Source organism: Scomber scombrus, chromosome 21, assembly GCF_963691925.1.
Source record: "Scomber scombrus chromosome 21, fScoSco1.1, whole genome shotgun sequence".
NCBI classification, from domain to species: domain Eukaryota; kingdom Metazoa; phylum Chordata; class Actinopteri; order Scombriformes; family Scombridae; genus Scomber; species Scomber scombrus.
In genome coordinates this window covers 11,820,555-11,844,666 of record NC_084990.1, presented here as the reverse complement: position 1 = coordinate 11,844,666, position 24,112 = coordinate 11,820,555, and the positions used below count along the sequence as shown (strand labels likewise).

The following is a 24,112-nucleotide window of genomic DNA, read 5'->3' as shown; positions in this document are numbered from 1 at the left end:
TCATATGTTGCATTTATAAGTGAAAGGCACCAGGATGCTGTGTTAAAAATACAAAAAAATACTTTACCACCCATCCTTCTCATCTCAGCCTTGTCTCCCCATGTCACTCACTGCACCTGCACCTGCACAAGGTCATTTTGTGTCCTCCCATCAGCTGATTATCAAGTGAATAATTGCACATACAGCTGGCTATTAGCGTGTAAAATCTTAATTTGTATTGCAATGTTGATAATCCTCATCTATTTCTCCCTTCTGCTAAAATTTCTGCCCTTTTTTCTCTCCCCGCAGACTCCTCAGACTCCTCCCTCCTCCTCCCTTCGGTTTCTCTCATCCCCTCCCTCCCCCCCGGTCCTCTATGCTCAGTTCGGTGTGTGTATCCTCTTTTAAAGGGCGCAAGGGTGGGAACAAGTCGTCCAACAAAGCATGTTACAGTGCAGACATGACTTGTCCGTCGGAAAGCGAGAAAATCGTGATAAACTGCGGGGGGGTGCGGCATGAGACCTACCGGAGCACTCTAAAAACGTTGCCCGGTACCCGCTTATCGTGGCTCACCGAACCGGACGCGTTCAGCAACTTCGACTACGACCCCAAATTAGACGAGTTCTTCTTCGATCGCCACCCGTCAGTGTTTTCCTTCATCCTCAACTATTACCGCACTGGGAAGTTGCACTGTCCCAACGATGTGTGCGGTCCCCTGTTTGAAGAGGAGCTGGCATTCTGGGGCATCGATGAGACGGACGTGGAGGCGTGTTGCTGGATGAATTACCGGCAGCATCGGGATGCGGAGGAGGCACTGGACAGTTTTGAGAATCCCGAACCGGACGCGCCGGACGACGACCCAGCGCTGGGCGGTGCGGATGGGGACTTGAAAAGACTGTGCATGCAGGAGGACGCAAGGAGAGCAGGCTGGTGGAAAACCTGGCAGCCTAGAATATGGGCACTGTTTGAAGACCCGTATTCCTCCAAATATGCCCGGGTGAGTTACCCATGTCTCTCCTGGAGGGACCAACTTGTTTCTGTACTGTTTCATATTTTGACTCATGATGTCTCACACCACCACTGGAGTCATGACAAGTTTTAAAACACTAAATGTTTTGTCCACATTATAACTGCAGATAAACCGCTCCTCCACATTTACCTGCAAGCCTCTTACTGTTGGTATGTCATCCCTCACAGTAGCCCATAGCTCGTTTTAAAAGGCAGGATATAGACTTACTGATATTGAATAATTAATGCTGATAGCATAAGGCAGATGGAAAATGGTATAGCAGCTATATCTACTGGTAGAAGGGTACCGGCTGATAAAACAACCAAGGTTTTTGTCAAACACATCACTTCCATGTCTGATTGCTACTTGATATATGAGACATTTCAGAAGAGCTGGATTCCCACTGAATACCTTTTTTTACTGCTATCATAATTCCTATAGCCATATTCTGAAACTTGAGTAGGTTTAATACATATCTGTCTGTGAAGGCAGTATCCGCTGCGCCCCTTGCATCCAAACGCCTTCATTAGGTCATATTTGTCCGTTTACGATGCACATCAATGCGCCGTATTTCATGTTATTCTTATTTATTGTAGCGCTGCAGCGATGAGGCTCTTACGACATCGAAACGTCGTGTTGAAGTGCATGTCTTTTCCCACATTTGCCCTTGGTACCGCTACAATCTGCCTGGTTGTTTTTTTTTGTCAGCCCCCCTGTCCCAGTTGAATGCTACATGGCTTTTACGCACGGGCTTTATTGCTATTACGCGCAACTTGCTCCTATGTTTGGATGCCCTTTATTGTTTTCATGTAAATAGTTAATGATTTACCACTTTACCTCTTAAAAGCAAACGCGTGATGGTATTTGATCATACAGGTGCATGAGTAACAAGTACCCCTGACTGTGTTTTTTTGATCTGTGGTAAATGAAAACAGTTTCAGAGCAGGGTTTGAGGTTCTTTTTTCTCTCAGACCCTCCAGTTACAGACAAATCCAGCTGCTTGATCACTGCTGCTTTGATTTCGTTGTCTTTGTGTATCCAGTATTGTAGTATGATCATCCCTGTTTTGCACCTGGGCCGTGCTTTTGTTAGCACTCCTTTTCTCTTACGTGTGTGTGGGAATGCATGCATAGGCTGCTGTAGGTGCACATGCAAAACCAGACAGTCCGCAGACACCTGCAGTGGCCAGGCAGTCATGCCATCACTTTGATAATAGCTCTTAAACTCTTAAACATGATGCACTGCACACTCAGCAATACATCTGTTATTTAATAATCACAGATGAAGACAATAGCTACACGCAAACGCACACACATCTCATTTGCTGGGACCTGGTATAGATCCACATATCTGGATTCAGTTCCCTCCAACGGAAGAAGAAAGTGGTGGGCTGTGATGGACAGATAGTCTGGATCAGGCAACCTGATATGTCTCTGTGCTCTCACTGGACTTGGGATCAGGCAGGAAGTTCTTCTCTGTCACTCTCATCCCAGTCAGATTGATTTATCATGTTCCCACCCCTGTCTACCCCCCTACCCTTACCTTATGCAACCAAACATTATGGAGTAGTTCTTTGCAGTCCAAAAGTTGCATTAGAGGGAGACAGCTTCAGGGTTTGGATGATCAAATCAGCTATGACAAAAAAGATGCTTCAAATGTGTGTACAAACAAAGGAGCTGTGTGTACGAGGGTTTGGTGCTGGTTTCTGAATGATCTTACAGCGAGAGGAGACAGCAGAGTGTTTGCCATACCTTGGATACAAGCTACTGTACCTGCTGCCAGGCTGCTCGAATGCTGTATATTATGTAATGTACAGTTTTAACACCACATCCACTTGTTACAGCAGCCAAGATCTCATGAATCATACAAAAACTAACATTCATTCAGCGTAATGTTCGGAGATAGCTGCGCTTGTTACGCCACGTTGGGGTTATGCAGAGTACAGAGCAGGTAGCAGGTGGGATTCATCTCGGTGCCCGCACAACACTGGCGCTATTTGTGGGTAAATGCAGCCCCATTTCTCTCTGTAGGTCTAATATGCAACAGTATACGTCAAACAGTGATGTGACCCAGATCACTCGTGTTTTTTCCTTCTCCCTCGCTCTTTCTAAAAGTATCCTGCCCATCATGGCAGAACCTTTTGGTCTATCGGTCCTGAGAGATGCAAATTATATGTGGAGGGAAAAGACAGAGAGATGGAGAGAGACTAGGACAGGAAAAAAAAAACCTGAGACGCTGATGTGGAAATACAATGAGACAGATGAGAGGGAGACAGAGGGAGGAAGAGGGAGACGGGAGGAAATAAAGGAAGACAGGAGAGACATTACTCTAATGATTTAAGGGGTTTTGTTTGCATGGCTGTGATGTAACACATCAGCAATCAATGTTTTGATCAGAGCGTTCGACAAGCATGCATGGGTGTTTTTTTTTCTTCTTTTTTTTTCTATTTCACCTCCTTCGCTCATGATCGTGTGAGGCTCGCTCGTGGATGTACCGTAGTAGCACACGCATGTACAAACACACACATGCTGCTGTCTGTGCTGGCTTTTCTGCTGCAGTAGACACGGGAGAGAGAGAGAGAGAGAGAGAGAGAGAGAGAGAGAGAGAGAGAGGAGGGGAGGGCACCAGAGTAAGAGAAAAAGAGGTGGAGAGGGTGGGAGTGAGAGTGAGAGGGATAGGCCGAGCGAGGGAAATAGAGAAGGGGTGAGATAGTGTAGAGAAAATAAAGGGGAAAAGGGACTGAAGGGGAGCCTGAAAGGGATAAGTAGGAAGAGAGAGACGAGGAAGAGGGGTATCGAGATAAACAGGGAGGAGGTGACAACCACAGAGAGAAAGACATTGCATGATGGGGGTGGGGACCCTTGTCTTAGCATCTTCGATTATCTCTGAAGGCTTTAGCCATCCAATCTTCCTACCCCGGCCCTCCTGCCTGCCCATTGATTGATATTCTATTGATTATCTTCTCTTTTTGTCTGTTATTTTATAGCCATTCTCTCTCTCTCACTCTCTGTCACCTCTCAAAATCCGAGAATGCTTACAGGCAGTCAGGCTGCTTCTACTCCGTCGGACTGTAACACAAGCGTTAATCCATTGACAAAATTTATGGATGTATATGTTTCAGTTTGATGAGGTGTTATACAATATGATTTGCATCTGATTTCCTCATTGATCCGTGCCTGGTTGACATAGATCTTTCAGTGCAGCTAAGAAAACTTGGAGCTGTTATATTATGTTTGACAGATATGGTATCGTGACCCATTTTATCCCCTTTGTGTATGTTTTTTCTACTGTTTCGATTGCCTGTTTTAAACTCTAATCTGCTTCAGTGACAATGATTGTAATTGAATAACTGAGGATTCACCATATCAATCAACCGTGGTTATTGTTTTGTCAGTGTTGTGTTATTGAACCAGAGGTAATCTCATTTGTTGGAGGCACCCGTCACTCAGCACATTTAATATATAGTACTAAACTAAAATGGGGAAGAAATTATGATTTCTAAAATATAATTTAATTTAATTTTAATTTTTTTGGGGAAACCCGAGATTATCTAATTACTGAAATGATTAGTGAAATGCCATCACTGCTGTTCAGTGTGTCAGGTTTGTATGCAGTTCTACAAATGCTTCAAATTGAACATAATTGTATAAGAGAGGGAAATTAATTGAATTATAAGATGTTGAATTTTCTATTAACTAACCTCTTTTCATCAGTATTAATTCTACTGCTGATTATCTGGATTCCGTCCTATAATCTAGTCCCACTATCCCACAGGTTTAGCTGCGTTTTTTGGTCACTTCCAGTTTTGCACCAGAAGGACACAGTTGTCTTTGTCAGCAATCTCCTGACAAAGCACCATTTGTAGCTCAGCATGTACAAGATGCCCCTTTGCCCCTTTTCCAAATCGAACCTTGTGTGCCTGTATTTGATCCTTGCCCGTTTTGGGGGGAACAGCACTCTGTCCCGTTCAACTGTCCCCGAGCCCCCCCCACCCCCCTCTTCCCTGAAGGTCATATCTTGTAGTTCATTGTTTGCTGTTCTTTTCCACTGTGTATAGTGCTGGAGCGCACAGTGTTGTCATAAACACAAATTTGACTTGCAACCGCGCTGGACGGCCTCAGAACAGGTTGTCTCTGGGTAGAAAATCACTGTGCCGGACAGAAGAAAGAAAAGAAGAAAAAAAACAGATGTATTGGTAAGAGTTAGTGTATATATAGATAGGGTGTTGTGTTAAAAAAAAGTTTGCTTGGGGTTTGGTTGAGATTACCATTTTTGTCAGGGATATTGCATCACAATTTTAAGGGAGAAGTGACCGAGACACTGAGTTCTTTGTAGGTTTGGAAAGACAAAAGAAAGATTTCAAATTGTCCAATTAGCCACTGTTTTGATTTGAACTGTATCAGACACTCATTTTTACAACTGTGCATACTAGGTCACTTCTAAATTTGCATAGTCTTGTGAGATTTTTTTTGCACTGGTTTTGTTTGTACCACAGCTGTGTAGTTTTGTGTATAATACCTTGCAACTCTGGTTGGAGCTTTATGAGGATTGTGGTAAAGGTGACTGTATTGTCTGCGCAAGTCCCAGCCAATCAGAGCAAACCCCTGGACATGCCCTCGCCTTATTGCCCTGTTATTTGTTGTGTATCCCCATTGCTCCAGGAGAAGTTAACATAACACCCAGCACTTTATTTATTGTCATAAAGGGGGTGCAATAAAATATTCTTTGCCATATCGGTTCACAAAAGGAGCTCCATTAAAGTATCAAAGCATCAGCTCAGTATCACATCATCACTGACTCTAGGACAGTGGTGAGGGCAGTCAACGCTTTAAGTGTGTATTAAACTTGTAATCTGCAGTGGGGTTTGGCATTCTTGCTTCCAAGTTTCCATTCAAACCGCTGAAAGGCTTATTTCCTACTTTCATTCTCGTTGCTCTCCCTGTGGGCTGCATCTGAAAATAGCAAAGATGCAGCCCAGAAGGCCTTAATTTCATTCACTGGTCAAAAATCTATTCCTCCTTTACTAGTGAAGTAATTAGACTCTGTACTTGTTTGACCATTCAGCACATAAGCAATACTTAGAAAACAAGAGTCTCAAAAAGAGCATAAGCACCAAACCCCATCTTTGCAGAGAAAAAGGATAGAGGAGGATATTCTTAAGTGCTCACCAAGTTTATTCAGGTAAACTGTTCTTATCCAAGCAGTGGCTGCTGGAAGGGGCGTGATAATTAGTCCACTTACCTCTCATGTGCCTGGGATTGATAAATGTATCATGTTCTGTTTGAATTTTCCCTGACAAGGTTTTGTACTAAGTGCTGAATCAGCACTCTGCACCACTGTACAGTCAGTCAATTAGTTAGATGTTGTGGTAAACCTTGTACATTTTGCTGTTATGTTTTGCTGTTGAAATGATTCAGGACAGTAGCATGATTGAGGTTGCCACGGCCGATTACAGCGGCGGGAGTCTGAATTCTCTAAATGGGGCAATTCTTGTAAAATCATGCGAGAGGGCAATTTATCGTGTAATGTACAGCAATCACACAAACTGCACACATGTATATGAACAAACACAAAGATAGCGTGACAATACTGACAGAGAAAAATAGTTTAATTGGGGGCTGAATCAAAAGTAATTTCACTGCATAACGTGGTGTAGAAACACATTGAACCACTTTCATTACAACAATCATAGGGTGTTTTGTTTGCTCTGGTTTGATTAGTTGATGAGTTGGTGAACTTGGTGGATTTTCCCTTTGATTCACTTTCTTTTCACACAAAATGCATCACCACAAGCCATGTGAGAACATTGACTTCACTCATTGGTGGTGGTAGAATGTAAACACAGGGAGAAGTCTCCTGAAGGAGGTCCACTGGTCCACTAGTCCAAGTCTGACCTCGATTCATTCTCCAGCTAATTGTTAGCAACAGTTAAATTCACTCATCTGCATTTGTTTGGGGCTGGACCAAGGCCACCACCTCTTAAGGACCTTGGTGTGGTTGTTTTGGTGGGATTGCTGTGCTCACACCTGCCCAGATAAATCGCACCAAGCCTGGAAACGAACCAGAGTTTGATTTAAGCAGACTAAAACAGTGCATGTGTGAAAACACCCTTACATTTGACCCTCTCAAACACCTGACTGAACATAAATCATTCTCAGTACATTCACCTTTACACAATGGCCTGTACTCTGTAAGTGTAGCTGCCCATAAACCATCCTGCTGAATGTTCACACTTACAGCACGCCGATAAATCACTTCATTTGACACGCCTCCACGTGTTACCCTGCAGAGCACTTTCACGCATCCAACTTCCCAAACACGTGTATAACAATAGCATAAACCAAGTAGCTGAATATTAATTAGGTGACACATGAAATAAATGCAAATAGCAAATATTTGCATTACTAATGTAACTGATAATTCTATTTCTGATTTAGTAATTGATTACACTGTAAACTTTTAGAAAATACTGTAAAATGCCTGTTGCAAGTTCATATTGTCCAAGATGGCGACTTAAAATATTTGATTTTGCTGGACCAACCCAAAATCAATCAATTGTTTCATTGAGTAACTGCTGAGTAACTGAGTAACCAGTGAAGTTTTCTAATTTTTGCTTAAAGTGATTAATTGATAGTCAAAACCGGCGCTTATTTATGCAAAACTAATCTGGTGATAGTTACTGAGCTGTTGTAAAAGTCTATGCGTGGTTTGCCATGTGACGTTACCTTCTGGCACTTAAACAGTCAAACTGGATCCCTGCTCATTCCCTTGGAAGATGACATTGGAAGGCGTCACTGGGACAATTCCTGCGTGACCATCTGCTTCCTTGTGATTGTCCCTCCTGTTCAAGTGGCAGCGGAGTGAAGGCAGAGTCCGTGCTTTGTTGAATGACCATGTTAAATGGAAACGTGATCCAGAGAAGCGTGTAACCGTCTTGATTTGGGAGTGGATTGGATTTGAACAGAAATGTGTCAGAACGTCCTGTGGGGGTCTGTTGAGTTCAGGACATTCAGCCGCTTCACAACTTTACATTTATTTGTTTAACTCTGTGAACAGATTGGCTTCAAAAGGTTGACAATTGGAGCGTTCTCGTTCACCAAGAAATCCTTTGTGCATGTCCCATAACGTTTCATTTTCTCTTTTATCACGGAGCTATGAGGTAGATTACGGATAGTTACTGAAGCACAGAGGGAGAAAGGAGGGAGGGGGAGGTTGGAAAATAGGAGGGGGAGAAGGTGGCATGAAAGCAGTCAGTCATCGTAGGTAATAGAACAGGGACAGCTCTGCCAAACTTGCTTTATCTGTCTCCGACAATACAAGCAGGACAGGAGAGGACAGGTGGAGAGAGGGGTAAAAGAGGGAGGATCGGCTGAGAAAGAGGGGGCTGCGTCGTAAGGACGAGCACACATCGTATGCTGCAGTAATCTGGACCGAATACAAAGCAGATGAGAGGGAAAGGACATATGTACAGCTCACTTACCTCCACACCGTATTTGTTTGTCTTCAGAAATGTTTGACAGGACTGCAGTGGAACAAAGGAGGGGGGGGGGGGGGGGGGGGGGGCTGAGCGCTGCAGAGCAGATACGACACTGTGACGCGTCGACTGAATAGCGTGTGTGTGTGTGTAGGAGAGCTTACTGATTCAACTGTGGCGTGTCAAGGAGTTGAGTCATTCAGGGAATCTCGGAAACAGAAGTCTGTGCTGTGATTGAAATTTGATCACTTCCATGAGCGCTGACCTCACAGATTCAGTGTTTCTAGCTCTCTAAAATATATGCAAGGATTACCCAGCGCTGACGCTAATTATATCTCTTAAGTTCAGTGCAACCTCCATCGCTCCCCCTCCTTCATCTCCTCCCGCTCTCAGCTGTTTGATGACTCGTTTAGCATGTGGCATGTGTGTTTCCCATATTTGCACTCTATGCTCATCCAACATCTATTTCTACCAATACAACTCTTTACCATGCCTCACCTGTCCTGTCCTCCATTTTCCCGCAGTGTCCTGAGTTTGGTCTTAGGTGACCCCTAGCAGGGACTCTGTCTAACCACCTGTCATGAATCAAGCCAGAGAGGACTCTGGGGCCGCACTAACGTCCTCCACTCATGTTGATTACATTTCCCTTGGGGTGTGACATAGTCGCAGGTCCTCAGGGACAGAAAGGGTAGGAGAGGGTCATAACAACCTGATATTGCCCCTGCTATTGTTTTCTGCCTATTGTCAATCTGTTATTATCAGCTGTCATGGATCTCCTATTTTAAATGAGCTGAGGGGCCACTGGATTAGTGCACCTTGAAATTTAGACTATTCTGCAAAGCCAGAGCCGCCACATTCAAAGCCAATTTCATACTTTTTTTAAATCTAAGAATGTAACTGAAATGATCATTAATTGATTGTCTGATGACAACATTTATTTCTAATTTTGATATTCAAATCATTAAATAAAAACACCAACCATCTGCTGATAACAGCCCCCTAAATGAGAAGGCAAAATACTGAACATCAAACCTTTCACATAAATAAATTAGGTTGGCTTTTGTTGTTTTTTCTGACTATTTAAACACATTTTTCTAGAATTTTGCTTTAAAGTAATATTTTGATGTTTACCAGCTCACCAGTTAACATGTTATATGCTGTTTGCCAATCATGTCATCTAACTTTCCTCAAGAAAGGGTTAGAAATGTCAAACTATTCCTTTAATTTGATAGAAATTTAAAGTAAAGACGTGACAGTAAGTGGATGGATGATGTGTAATCAGAGTTGCAGTTAGAATTAGGTCAGCGGGAGGATCTCCACCAGAAATCCCAGTATTTTAACAGTTGATTAAATGATTAATTAGATGAATGATGTTGATTGCAGCACTAAATTAAATTGCAGTCAGTTTATATCCATGTGGAATAAACTGTATTTAGTGAACTTTGGTGGCAGAATACCAGTTTGAATGCTGTAACTGTGGTTAACATTGTTAGACACATTTCTTGGGTCGTGCCAGCTTAACTTAAACTCACATGAAGTTACCTTGAGGTCGTGGTCCTCCCATAAACGGCTGAAACCCATCAAAGTAATTCATTATTCAGCATGTAAAAAAAATACAACAGTGGAAAAAAAGTGAAAGACATTCTCTCTGTATTGCTCTCTCTTTCTCTGTTCATCTTTCTCTCTGCCTTTCCACTCAGTTTTCCTGCTTGTCCGTTTCACATGCCATGTCCCTAAAGGGAACTCTCTCTCTTTTGACATTTTAGTTGTCTTGTTGAAGAGTGTTTGCCTGTTAGGTTTAAATTTTTTTTTGGTAATCTTAGTTTAAAGTGGCCAAACCTTCGATTCCAACATTACTCTGCGGCATTCCTCAGAATATAACAGTCACAATGACAGCAGTGATGATGATGATGGTACAAGTGAAGGCTATTCCTCTAACCCACCCCAAGGTTATACTCACACTGCACGCTAAGTGGCTACTTTGTAAGTCTCTGAGTGATGGCCACAGTCATTCACCTAAGATAATAGATTAATCACCGGATCCCAGTCTTACCCCATTGCTCGGGTTGCCCTTCGGGAGAGCGTTCTGTATTTCACATCATTTAAATGTTCATTTTTCATGCCTCATTCATGTGCAGATTTCACATCATCCTTCAATGTCTTCTTATCATTGCTGACTCTGCAGCAGTGGTCGACCATTTGCTTTGCCCTCTGGGAAAGACTTCACACACTTACTGGGCGCCGTTCGTCATACGAATGCTCATCAAACATCACCGTCAGCGCACATGGAACAAAAGCACCATTAATAACAAGCGACGTCCGTTAATTATCTTTACGTCTCTGTCAAGGTCACTCACCTTTGACCTGACAAATGTTAATCTCTTATTAAGCGATCAGCGGCCGGTCCGAATGTTCACAATTTGGCTACATGCAGCCATTTACGCCAGCTGTAGGAGCAGTATTTGGCTCAGTCCTGTCCTTGGTGCCTGAAAGCAGAGGCTAACGCAGTGGTTGTCATGGTGACAGAGAGCCAGGCAGGGCTGTGGTAATACTGTAATGATAAAGCTCTTCTGGATGGTGCCGCAGTAAACACAGCACCACAAGGGTCCCGTTAAGGAGGAGCGCAGCACACCGCTGTGCATGCAAAAATGCCTGCAGGGTTAATATCAGCTCCGACAATCTCTGCTTGGTTATATCACTTACATTCATGCTCTCCCAACACCTCTTCCTTTCTTGTTCTCTATCTCTTTATTGCACTCTCCCTCTCTGTTGCCCCCTTCTCTCTCTCTCTCTCTCTCTCTCTCTCCTCTGGATTGGTTAGATTCACGTCATTGTCTTCTCTCCTCCGCTCATCTTTTCATCTCCTCACCTCCTCACCCTCCATTCCTTCACTCTTATTCATTCATCCTCTGAAACACAATCGACACTCTTCTATCATCAACCACCTTTCATAGCTCTCTCTCTCTCTCTCTCTCTCTCTCTCTGTCTCTCTCTCTCTCTCTCTCTCTCTCTCTCTCTCTCTCTCTCTCTCTCCTCTCTCTCTCTCTCTCTCTCTCTCTCTGTCTCTCAAAGGCTCCTTTCTCATTCGCTTTTCTTTTCTCTCTCTCTCTCTCTCTCTCTCTCTCTCTCTCTCTCTCTCTCTCTCTCTCTCTCTCTCTCTCTCTCTCTCTCTCTCTCTCTTCCGTCTCTGACTCCCGCTCTTTTAAATTTATGTTGATGATCTTTCCAAATCTAATTTCAGAGTGTAGAGAGCGAGGGGGGACTCTATCAGGCCTTGAAGGTCACACATGGTAGCTTTACTGTAGGGGATTCAATGCATTAGGCTGCACACCAATATTACAGTGTGCCTCTGAATCATATCTATTCAGAGCAGACACACACACACACACACACACACACACACACACACACACACACACACACACACACACACACACACACACATGCATATACATACCTTCAGGTTGCAGAGAGGTGAGAGATGAGAGGGGGGGGCACATAGAGACAAAGTGCCCGAAGAAATAAATAAGTGTTAAGTGACGGATTGCTACTCCTCCTTTTATCATCATCTTCCTCCACTTCTTTCATTCTCTCTCTCTCTGTCTCTCTGCCCATCCCTCTCCATCACCTCAATGCGGTGCTCATGTAGTTACCACTCGCTATCTGTGATCAGCAAGCGTGCGCACACACCTCCCTGTGCCCATAGGCTGTTTGTCTCTCTCTCATTATGAGTCACGTCCACACTTGTGCCAGTCACTTAACGCCAACACATGTTTACAGACCTATGAATGTAAGTATACACACAGACTCGTGCGCACCTGTGATGATGAGTGCATTTCATAAAGGCTCGGGCGACTGGGGGCGCTTTACTATGACTCCTCACACACACACACACAATAGATCTCTGCTTAACATGTTGCTGCTTATTTAAAAAGGATTGGCTGCTGCGAAGGATTGATCAATATTAATTCGATGTTCAAATCTACAATGTAATCCACTGTGCTCCGCCATCTTGAAATACTGTTTCATTTAATTACAGAAACATTGCATTAACCATTGTTTTATAAATAGCAGTACTGTACTGTAGCTTTTAACTAATTAATTACAGCAGTTCTTATTGGTTAATGCTGCGCTGCCTGTTAACTTTAAGAGTTACTCAGTAGTAATTTGAGCTCTCCTCAGACTTGAATGTATCTTTGGTTAAATAGGTTCAGATGTCACTAGTGAGTCTTACAAGTTTTATATTTTGGTTTCAAACACATTTTGAGATTGAAATACAGATGTGTTATTTCCTGAGTGTTTGAGATTTCCCAACAGCAAAAAAACCCCAGAAGTTTAATTTAAAGAGAGGGCGAATGTGCGAATCAGGAGAGGCTTTGCATCACAAATCTCTTGTGCCCTCGATAAATTCACACAGCACCAGCAAGACAAGAAAAGACCGAATGCTTAGAAAATATTGTTTTAGTGTAGGTGTGTGTTAGTTCTGTCATGTCTGAGTATTATTGCCTTTTTTCCCGCCAAAATTGTTTCAGATATTAAAAATGTGTAGAAGATAGATTCACAAATACACAGCCTGAGTAACAATCTGCTAAACACTGTATAATTAATCCATTTAGTTTGTAGATATATTTTTATTTTATACTGTATCAACAGCTGATTTTTCTTCTTTTTTCAGTATTCCTCACTGTCGATTACCTGAATCTGTCTTGCAAATATTTTGTTGCAGCAGGAAACAAAAAAACATTTGGATGCTGTGTGGATTTTAGTTCAAACTGATCTTTTCTGCTTAAAAAGTATTTTTTGGCAAATCTTAACAAGGATACATCCACTGTGGCTGTTACAGTGTCCATTACACCACATGCAGCATCCTCTGTTTGTAACCTCAAATCAGATGTCATTAGCAGCTGTTTCTCAGATTTATCCATTTTCTTTTACTGTAGACATAAAGGCTTGACGAGTTTTTTAAAAGAAAAGATATTTTTGTGGCCTTACACACAGGAAAAAGACGCAGAGAAATCCCTCTGTCCCTCTGGTTAACAGAAGTCACTTTTCTGTCTCAGGCCTGTCATTTACTATTAGCCTTCCGTCTCCTGATAGTGTCCTTCTCTTTCTTTTCCTTACTCTCATCATTTCTGTCGTGCTTTTTGTCCTCTTCCTTGTTTTTTTAAAAGTCCTCTTTGCGTGACACAGTCACATCACGTAGAGATCATCAGAACGATGAGGCACCTCAGCTTAGCTTTGAAAATCCTAGCTCAGGATAGCTCCTTCTGTCAGTGTTTGAATGGTGCTGTAGCTTAATGCTCATCACTTTGGCATTCGGTTCAGACCCTCTCATGTTTTTTATCATGCTCAGTCCTTTCTTCTGGACTGCTTCAACTTTTTCTTTGTACCTCTCCACGCATGGATCCACATCGTCTGGTCTCCCTCCCACATGTCCACCCCCTCCTGTGTCTCCACCTGTTTAGCCTACATAGAAGATATTATGTTGCTGTAGTTTTGGCACTATTCTCTGTTTGCACACTTACAGTAGGTTTGTGTGTTTGTTTGCATACATATACAACACACTTTTTAATAGTGCATTTCCTCGGTCTAACTGTTTTTATATTACTTACATCAGTAATGTCATCGTAAGGAATAATGGCAACAGTAACATAAAGAATAAGAGCATAACACTTCAGGGCAAAACTCTCCGCGTTGCCCTGATTTGTACATTTGTAGGCTCTCTGGTGCTTAGCCAATGAGGGAGCATCCTGAGCAGGTCCCGCCGGTGCTATCCTGCTTCCCTGGGACATGTTGGCTGGTATGGGGGTAGAGGTAGGAGGGTGATTGAGAACCTCAGTATATGTGTGTTTTCTAGATACAGAGGGGGAGAGCACTGCAGCAATCTGAGAAAGTAGGTCAGACACCGACTAGCAAGAATCACAGCAGAGGAGAAAAGAGGTATGGGAAAGAGATGGAGAGGGAAGGGGAAGAGGAAAAGGGAAGAGGAGGAGGATGAGAGGGGGACAGGGAAAAAAAGGCTGGAGAGAGTGGAGGGGGAGGAAAGTGACAGAAGATGGAAAATCAGAAATAGAGATACTTCTTCAAAAACATATGATTTGAATGTCTTAGCATTACCTACTAATGCAATGGTCACAGTTTTATGGCTGACTTTCCTGGAAGGTCACTTATTTGGCTAAATGCTTGTCGGCTAATCTCCTCAATAAATACACTGGCTCAGAGTCTTAAGTCTTTTGCTTAGTCTGTTTCCATCACGAAGGCACTTAGAGAAAATATGTGTAGGCTCTCATCCAATTTTCAATTCAGAGAAAAGCTGGGCGAGAAAACCAAGACCTTTTCAATAAAAATAACTTAAACTAGTTATACTAGTTAAAAGACCTCCTAAGTATGTTGCTCTTGTTATTATTTAAGTGCATAATGTCAAAAATACATGGTGACACGCACAATACACTGAGGGCACTCAGGCTTCTTATATATATGGGCTCCACTCAACTATGAATTACCTTTCTCTTTTGCTCTTCAGGCCATGTCTGTGTTTTATTATTTATTTGATGAAGCACAAAGTATACTGCATCTATAAATACACCGCAGGGCTGGTAGGAATAGGTCGCAACAGGGAAAGATTGAACTGTAGCCACGCACACACTGGTATTATCACGTTACTGTAATTCTGCGACAATTGGGCTGTCATAATAGGCTTGGGTATATACAGTATAGACATGATGCTTGCAGATCACACATTTGGATGTTGCTAAGAAAATTGCCTCAGTAAAATAAAAAAAACATGACAGTAAAATAAACACACTGAGAAAACAGGGGAGGTCTCTGCGGTGGGGCTGTGTTACAACTCATTCTGTTTTGCTTTCACAGTGTGGACAAAGTTTTGGAAGTGAACAAGCACACATGAAGCTGAAAGACATTGTAGTGTAGAAAGGTTGCCGCTACACTACAACACTCTCAGAGGGTGGAAGAGGATAGAGACAATGTCAAAAATGACAATAGAAACACTTCAATTTCACGCCAGAATTTTAAATATCATAATGTCTTGTTTCGTACCCAGTAACTGTTACCACCTCTTTTCGTGTAAACCTCAAGTACATTTTAAAGACAACACATTTTTGACAAGAAATTATAAATTATAAATGTTCTTATAAGCAGGTCAACTAATAATTTATGTAAGCAGTTACTCCAAAATATCCTAACAGAGGTGGTTTGTAAGATGTTTGGTCAGACTCCGTTCACCTCCAATGTTTTCTTTGTTCAGTTAACCCATATAAAGTCTAAATTTTATTGATCAAACCCTTTCATTTTAAAAATGTTCCAGTGTTTTCTGTGTCAGTCTGAACACATTTGCAACAACAATATTGCTTTTCAAGTCTCTGTCAGTTCATGTGGGGTAGATGATGTGGTTAGAGTTAGGGTTAGGATTAGGGTTAGGGTTCATGTGATGTGACGATGAGGTGATGTTACTTAAAACACCTGCAACTAAGACCTTAATCATTTATTGCACTGTAGTATAAAGATGATCAGTCACCACAAACAGGTCAATTAATACTGTCAAGTTTCCATGGTTTTCTTTCCCTCTTTTTCACAGGATTATGATGCATTCTGATTTTTCTTTTCCTTTCTCATACATTTTTCTCCTTCTCCTCTTCATTATAGTAGATTAGAGGTCTTAAGAGGTCCACCTGGACCCAAAAAAACTGAGGCAGGACCTGAAGTCTAATTGGTATCAGGTCCATGGTCCTTACTCATCTCTTGGGTGAGGGATAGGTCTAAAATAATTTCTGTAAATCTCAGGTAATTGAGGCTGTCTATATCTTGAATTTGTTCTTTGTTTATTATAAATTCATAATTAAAACGTTTGAAATATAGGGTATGACAACCCTGACCTTTGTTACAAAACTGTTTGTTATGACTTCCAATCACAGTAGGTGAACATTTCCTGAAGGCAGATGGTATGAAATGACACTGACAGCAGATGTCTTTTTATGGGTTTCATTGTTCATCACAATCATATATGACTGTCAGATATAATTTAGTCAGGCCTGATGAGTCTAACTCTTTCTCCTTCCCTTGCTTTCTTTTCTCCTTTCTCTTCCTATCTTTCTTTTTTCTGTTTTCTTCCTTTCCTCCAGTATGTGGCATTTGGATCTCTATTCTTCATCCTCATCTCCATCTCCACTTTCTGCATGGAGACACATGAGGCCTTCAACACCATCCTCAACAAGACAGAAAACGTCACGGTGGGCAACGTGACCCGTGAGGAGATTGTATACGAGGTGGTGACTGACAGCTGGTTGACATATGTGGAGGGTGTGTGCGTCATTTGGTTCACCATTGAGGTCCTTCTGCGAGTCATCTTCTGCCCAGACAAACTGGAATTCTTCAAAAGCAGCCTCAACATCATCGACTTTGTCGCCATCCTGCCCTTCTATCTGGAGGTGGGCTTGAGTGGTCTGTCCTCCAAAGCTGCCAAGGATGTCCTGGGGTTCCTCCGTGTCGTCCGATTCGTCCGTATCCTCCGAATCTTCAAGCTGACCCGCCACTTTGTCGGTCTCCGTGTCCTTGGCCACACCCTTCGTGCCAGCACCAACGAATTCCTCCTGCTCATCATATTCTTAGCTCTTGGTGTCCTTATCTTCGCCACCATGATCTACTATGCTGAAAGAATCGGCGCCGACCCAGATGACCCAACTGCCAGTGCCCACACCAACTTCAAGAACATCCCCATTGGATTTTGGTGGGCCGTTGTGACCATGACCACACTGGGCTATGGAGATATGTACCCGGAGACGTGGTCAGGGATGCTGGTGGGTGCGCTGTGTGCCTTGGCTGGTGTGCTGACCATTGCTATGCCAGTACCTGTAATTGTCAACAACTTCGGCATGTACTACTCCCTGGCCATGGCCAAACAAAAGCTGCCCAAAAAGAAGAACAAACACATTCCACGAGCACCCCAACCAGGGTCCCCCAACTACTGCAAGCCAGATGCCTTGGCAATGGCTACCGCATCGCCGCAAAGGATCTTGGGAAATGTCCTAGGTGGAGTGATGGGGTCTGGAGGCATGGGGGGTGACTGTCCTCTCGCCCAAGAAGAAATTATAGAGATCAACAGAGGTGAGATAATTTATTTTACATGTGAAGTACATCAACTGAGAACAAATTGCAACTCTGTCGAAATAAAAACTGTGTTTTTAAATTCCTATATGGTTTACGGTTTTTCAATCATAGGGAACTGGATTAAACTGATTAATATTCTTCTGGGAAATATGAATAATGGCAGCTGCACAGTGGTGATTAGAGAGGTGGGATGGAGGGTTAGCGTGACAAGAGGAAGAAGTAGGAGCACTATCAAGAAGTGTTGCATAGTTGATTCTGGATCCACCCTGGAGAAATCACTAGCCCATCAGAACTCATGTGTAATTTATGATCAACTGGTAAGTCCACAGTTGCCTTAAGGCACCCATCTGTCAGTGAAGAACAAACACTATGGAAGGGAAATGAACTCAATTATCTATCAAAACAGCTTAATGCATCTCAATTTGGACTGACTTCACATATTTTCTTGCCGGCATTACCATTAAAACCAGGAGGAGAGGCAATCTGGCTCTTTGTTCGCCCTTTACACACTGCAGCACCAGGCGTCAGTGACACAGAACAATAATGCACCTTTAATGCATTACTTTACTGCCTTGATCATCAGTGAAAAAGAAAATATTGTTCTCATCAGTGCTTTACTACATCCTGCCTGTTTGGCTTTTTTCCAATGTAAAAAGGTTCCTTTCAGGCTGTGTCTTAAGTTGTTTTAGCAGGAAGTCATATATGTCTAAATGTCGGCAACTGGCTCCAAGACTGCTCTGCAGTTCAACATATATTGTCTGTAATAATCATTCCTGATCTGAATAGTTGCTACTCAACATACATGACAGTTTTACAGGGTGGACTTCATAGTTCAGGCTTTTATATAGTAAATGTAATGTATTTTTTTAATTAAATATTTGGTCTGTAAAATGTCAAAGGTAATGATAAAAAGATAAAGTTTTATTCGATTAACAACAAAAAACATCCAAAATTTAAATTTATGATGAGAATTAATGGGAAAAGCAAGTCAAATATGTAATCTGGGATGCTATATTAAGCAAATAATGGGTATTTTTTTTCTCAAGTGACCTAAAAAAAAAGTCAGTTATCAAAATTACTGGTACTCTCTTTTGGGTTTATAGTGGCTCTATATTACTGTGTTTGAATATTTGGAAGTTTCATTTCCCTGTGATTATCATGTTTTATTGTTACAGTTTAGTGAGTATTAACAGACATAACAATGCCAACTTGTAATACATAATGTGGTGCTTTGTTTTCTGAAAGTCAGTGAATTGAAGATTTACAAATTCAAATTTGAAAACAGAAATGACACAAGATGCTTCTTAATGCTTTTCTCATATAGTTAATCTTCTCCTATATGTCCTTACCTCCCCTTTAGACTCCAAGCAGAATGGTGATGCAGCCTCGGCCGCCTTGGCTAACGAGGACTGCCCCACCATCGACCAGGTGCTGAGCCCAGACGAGAGGAGCCCTATGGGGCGAGGGCCTACCCGGGAACGCTACCAACAGGACCGCGCCTGCTTCCTGCTCAACACCAGGGAATTCCGAGCCACAGATGGGAATGTGCGGAAAGGTACGTTTCACACCAGGAGACGGATACATAAACATGAACATCTTATGTAAACAGATCCACACGGCAAGATGCCAGGCACAATATACTGTAAACATATGCATTATACATCTAAGGTGAAAGCTGATGCAGATCAGTATACATAGGTTAAAAGATCAGATTCAAACATCTAGGGAAGACAGGTTGGATGGGAGAACATGCATAAAACTGATTTTGGGAGCCTCAACTACAATTATTATAAAGATAGAAGGCTCCAATCACAACTAGTAATAAAGATACACACATAGTCACACACACACATGCATATACAGTACACTTCTGCTTTGCTCTGTTTGTTTCCACCTCTTCACATTCATGTTGTCTGGGTTTCCATCACTGCTTGGTATCATATTTTATTTCCTCTATCAGACAAGATTTTCTGTCCCTCTATGTCTCTCCTTTTTCCTTCTCTTCTCACTGCCTCGCTCATGTCTTCCATCTTTCCATGGCGTCTGTGAATTTTGTTCTGTGTCTCATACTGTCACATTTATTCATGCTCATAAACAAGTCTTTCTCTGTCTTCTGGACTCAGACAGTTGACCATGCATTAATTTATTTCTCGTCACTTCTGTTTCTCCCTCTCTGTTTCTCTCTCCCTCTCCTGTCTTACATCATCCTTTTTATTTTGACCGCCACCGCCATCCCCACACCCCCCGCCCCCCTGTGATGACTTTCCCACCCTAAAATGCCTCACATTTTCTCTCATTGGCTCCCTTTTTTTCCTCTGCTCCATCCTTAAACTCCTCACCTTCCCCTCCTGCTTCTCCTTTGTGCCACACGTTAACATCCCCTCCCCTCCCCTCCTTTTTTATTTTTTTTATTTTAATTTTGTATCCCATATGCATCATCTTTGTGCTCATGAAAACCTGACACCTTAATTCATTTACTACTGCAATCCAACTACCACCACTGCTGCCAACCTGCACCAAAACACTCCCTCAAACTCCCTCACACTCCCTCCAAACTCTCAACACCCCCTGTTGACAACAAACTAGAGGCAGCAGCCCTGGCACCCAGCCCAGACTCCCCTCTGACTGAGGATTGGTATAAGATGGAAGGGTCTCTGTTACAGCAGGACCTCAATGCAAACTCCACCTCCTCCTGGATCAAACCATAGACCAGAGGTAACACTAACAAAAGTTAAAAGAAAAAACAAAACAAAACATCAAAACATAACAAAACCCATAGCCTAGTCAACTTCTAACTGAAAGAGTCTAGAAATTTTGACATAGCATGTTTTTGCAGTTGCAGAAACTACATGACACCAGCGCAGCACCCACTTTAACACAGAAGCAGTTTCACACACTATGCATGATTTGAAATCACAGATACACACCACCATTTTCACAGTGTTGTGTCTACACGTCCAATGAGGTTTTTTAAGTGTTACTCATGAAAAGTCTTCTCTGTGCCTGGAAGTGGGGAAAATGTGCTGTCAATTTAATGCCAACAGTTAAGCTAAGGTTAGGAAGTACTTACCTAAATCTGAATATTATTTTTGGATGGAAAATGGCATTTTAGGAATCATCATCTGAGGTATTTCATCCAATGAAATCGAACCTCAGCCCAGTATCCTACTTGCATTTGCTTATATACAATTTTGTGACCTTAGCAACAATCACCTGATCACTAACACAGTACCTCACTCTTTCTCAATGAACAATGTATAATATGTAAAAGAAAAAGAAAAAAGAAATCGGAAAGAAAATGGGATTGCTTTGTGATAAACACCCATAATGAATAGTATTTACTACTCTTTGTGTATACTTGTGTGTCTGTGTCTGTGCAAGAGATTAAAACTTGCATACAGTCAGGAGTGCAAGGGCACGTCTGTGCGGGCGTGCACAGGTGCAAATACACACACTTATTGTGTCCTGTGTCAATAACTAATAAACCGCACTCTGAAGAAGATTGAACGGGAACAGCGGGTCACGTTGTTGTCTGATGTGCCTCTGTGTTGTTGTTGTCTCTCTCTTCAGGTTGTGTCATATCACGCGTGTGTATGTGGGCTTTTTCATTCTTACATGTTATACACTGTGTCTCTGTCCTCTCAATGCCGTCTGAGTGTTGTGTTTGTGTTGTCGTGTGTGGCTTAATTTTGTTTCGTTTTTTTTCTTCTACTGTGTTTATTGGTGTTACTCCCTACCCCATGGACCTCCACCTTGGCAAACAAAAGCACACACTGCAGCTTAGCAATATTTTGCCTTGGAAAACACTAGTTTTTTTATCCATGTATATATAATATGTACACGTACTCATGCACAGGTTACTCTGCTACAACTATCAAAGCTTCAGGCATTAACAGACTTGTACCTACAATGGTGCTTATTCCTTCTTTTGCAAGAATACATTTCAGGCTCAAAATTTGTATATATGCAGTATTTTATGTAAAATGAATCCGCCATTTTTGACACACAGTTGTGGCTTTAACTGAGATTTTTCCAAGGCCCAAAGTCACTGGGGTCAACGGAGTCACCTAGGTCAAAGGGATAGTACCTCCTGAAACATGCCACGCTGACAACAAGCAGACTTTAAAACTGTTAACACTTGCTGTCTTACCTTTAGCTTATCGTATAAATCAGTTTTTGCAACGCTGATTTAACACAATACTGTGCTGTGAGCGTGGAATGGGTCTGAAATACTGTCCCCTAGACCATGTAACTGTGCTTTCAGTGCCTGGTGTAGTCCAAAGTTCAGGACCTTTTGTATTTGCACTGTGGGGACCTGGATAGAAATTAAAAAAGAGTTTATAAGCTACACTCGGTGACTGAAACACTTAAACACTTACCGACCAGACAGACAAACGCTATGACAGAGTTGATTGAAAAGTGGCTACATGGTGTCTAAGGTAAGCAAGCCTTGAGCTGTCCAAGCCCTTCACTTGAGGTCTGTGACACTGCTTTAGTTTTTATTGGTTCTTATGTAAAAACTGCTATTTAAGTGCTATAAAAATCCCTCTTTAAAGCAAATCAGGAGTTCATAGTGGTGAAGTCATTAGGGTGATGCTGCAGAGACATCCTGCACTACTTAATCAGGGTTAGGGCTTCTTACAGAAAGGTTGTACTATGTAATTAATATTTTTTAGTTGGGGACCGGTAATGGTCCGGTGTTTCTTAGTTGTTCTTTATCACTGTGTTGAGCTTAGTGCACCAGAGAAAGAGCTTGTTGCTTACAGTAAATAGCAGAGAGATTTGATCCGTTTCTGAAACCTGATTCTCTAACATTTGATAGTGAGGATGTGTACATTCTGTGATGCAGGAAATATTGATTAATCTGAAGGTATTTAACAGTAAAAATGTAGAACATTTTACACGGAGGGTGGTACAAATATTAAGAAAAAAATGGTGTTAAGTAAGTTTAGTTGGTAAGTGCCAATTATCATGCCAATTCATTTAGGTTGTGCTGTTAAGCTGTTTATTACCAAACTACATAACCTTTTCAACCTTACTTTTTCTTTTATTTCTTTTAAATAATTTGTACCAAATTGCACTGCCCTCTCTGTAAAATGTGGATAGAACATGGAAAGTTAGATGTTATACACTGTATGTAGCTGTTACATGAAAACTTAGATGATTAACAATAAGTTAAAACAATATGTGGTTTAGAGGACGGCAAATAGCACAAAATATCAAGAAAAAGAGCTTAAAAATCACTGATCTCCTTTGTGTTTTTAAAGAGGGATTCTCATGCTGTCTAAAACTTCTTCTTGTGTGCTTCAGTTGTTATTTATTTCGTAGATAAACGCATAAGATGTCTTTGCCAACTTATGTTATTAGCTTTTGAGTTTTTTCTATTTGACTGTTGGCCATTTGACTTCCTTCGCACCAGATGCAATATGCATGGCTCACTAAGGTCAAACGGTCAATGACCCCTCTGATCGCCCAGTCCCACTCATTCCTCTAGACCTTCTTCAAGGATCTCAGTCTCGTTGGGTTCTGTCTCTCTTTCTCTGTCTCTCTCTACTTTCTGTTTCAGTGTCTCACTCTCCTACGTTTCTCAGTATTTGTGAACGAGTTGTTGTTTTTTCCCCTGTTTTTTCTGTTATTACTTGTGTTTTTGTGCCAATTTTTGTTGTGTGTTTCTTGCATGACGTGTACATCTTTCATTAAGTATTTTTGTGGAGTATTATGGAGTTTTGTGTTTCTGTGTCGTACTGTGGATGTTTTATCTTTTTAATGTGCGTAGGACTAAGTTATATTTACTTTGAGTTCATATGTTTTGCTGTTGACTGTGGTTATTGTGTTTTTCTGTCTCAATGTCTTTAAGTTTTGTAGAGCAGTATTTTGTTGTCTGACAGTTTGACTTCCCTTATGTTCCTACTGTGTTCTCATTTGAGTTTTAACTACTGATAAAGAAAACAATAACAAAACAAACCAAACAGTGAAATAAGTAACATAGAAGTGGCACAAATCTCACTTTTTCAGGACAAAAAGTTCATCGTTCATCACCAAATCTACCCATAATATGAATATACTTATTATTATACTTAATGTTGAACAACTTTCACCACTCTTGAAGCAAGTTTACACATTGCAATTGAATACAATTTTAAGGTTTAACATTAGACAGAATGTGTATAAATCTATTTATAAACCAGCAGTTGTACTTAGCATTCACTTTTCATACATCACATCATTTACCTCAGTTCATTGGCTGATGCCCACTTACTTTGAGCTATATTCACTATAGGCCATCTCAATTATAATACTGTTCAATTATTTTTCTTACTGCATTCTCTTTTTGAAGATAATAATACTAAGAGTGTGGTATATTTAATCACATACATTTTAGTGTATTGTTATCAGATCATCAAAACCATGGGAACCATGAAAGAAGAGATCAGTGCGATGGGTGAAGTAGTCCAACTCCCCATCCCCCATATTTACTGCACCCCCCTCCTTGAAAATAGTTCCAACGTCCCTGATGTCATTGTACT

General features: G+C 41.6%; 1 protein-coding gene across 2 annotated transcripts in view; it reads left to right on the top strand.

The window, feature by feature from the left end:
* Nucleotides 1-355: 355 nt before the first annotated feature.
* Nucleotides 356-24,112, top strand: part of LOC134003222 (potassium voltage-gated channel subfamily C member 1-like) — a 35,533-nt gene continuing 11,776 nt past the window's right edge. Inside the window, exons 1-4 of one of the 2 annotated variants that reach the window (XM_062442357.1) lie at nt 356-976; nt 16,601-17,582; nt 18,946-19,140; nt 20,172-20,300. In XM_062442357.1, coding sequence (XP_062298341.1) covers nt 356-976; nt 16,601-17,582; nt 18,946-19,140; nt 20,172-20,293 — 1,920 coding nt within the window. In that variant the 3' untranslated portion in view covers nt 20,294-20,300. The remainder of the gene's footprint in view (nt 977-16,600; nt 17,583-18,945; nt 19,141-20,171; nt 20,301-24,112) is intronic. The other variant, XM_062442356.1, reaches the window with a different exon arrangement.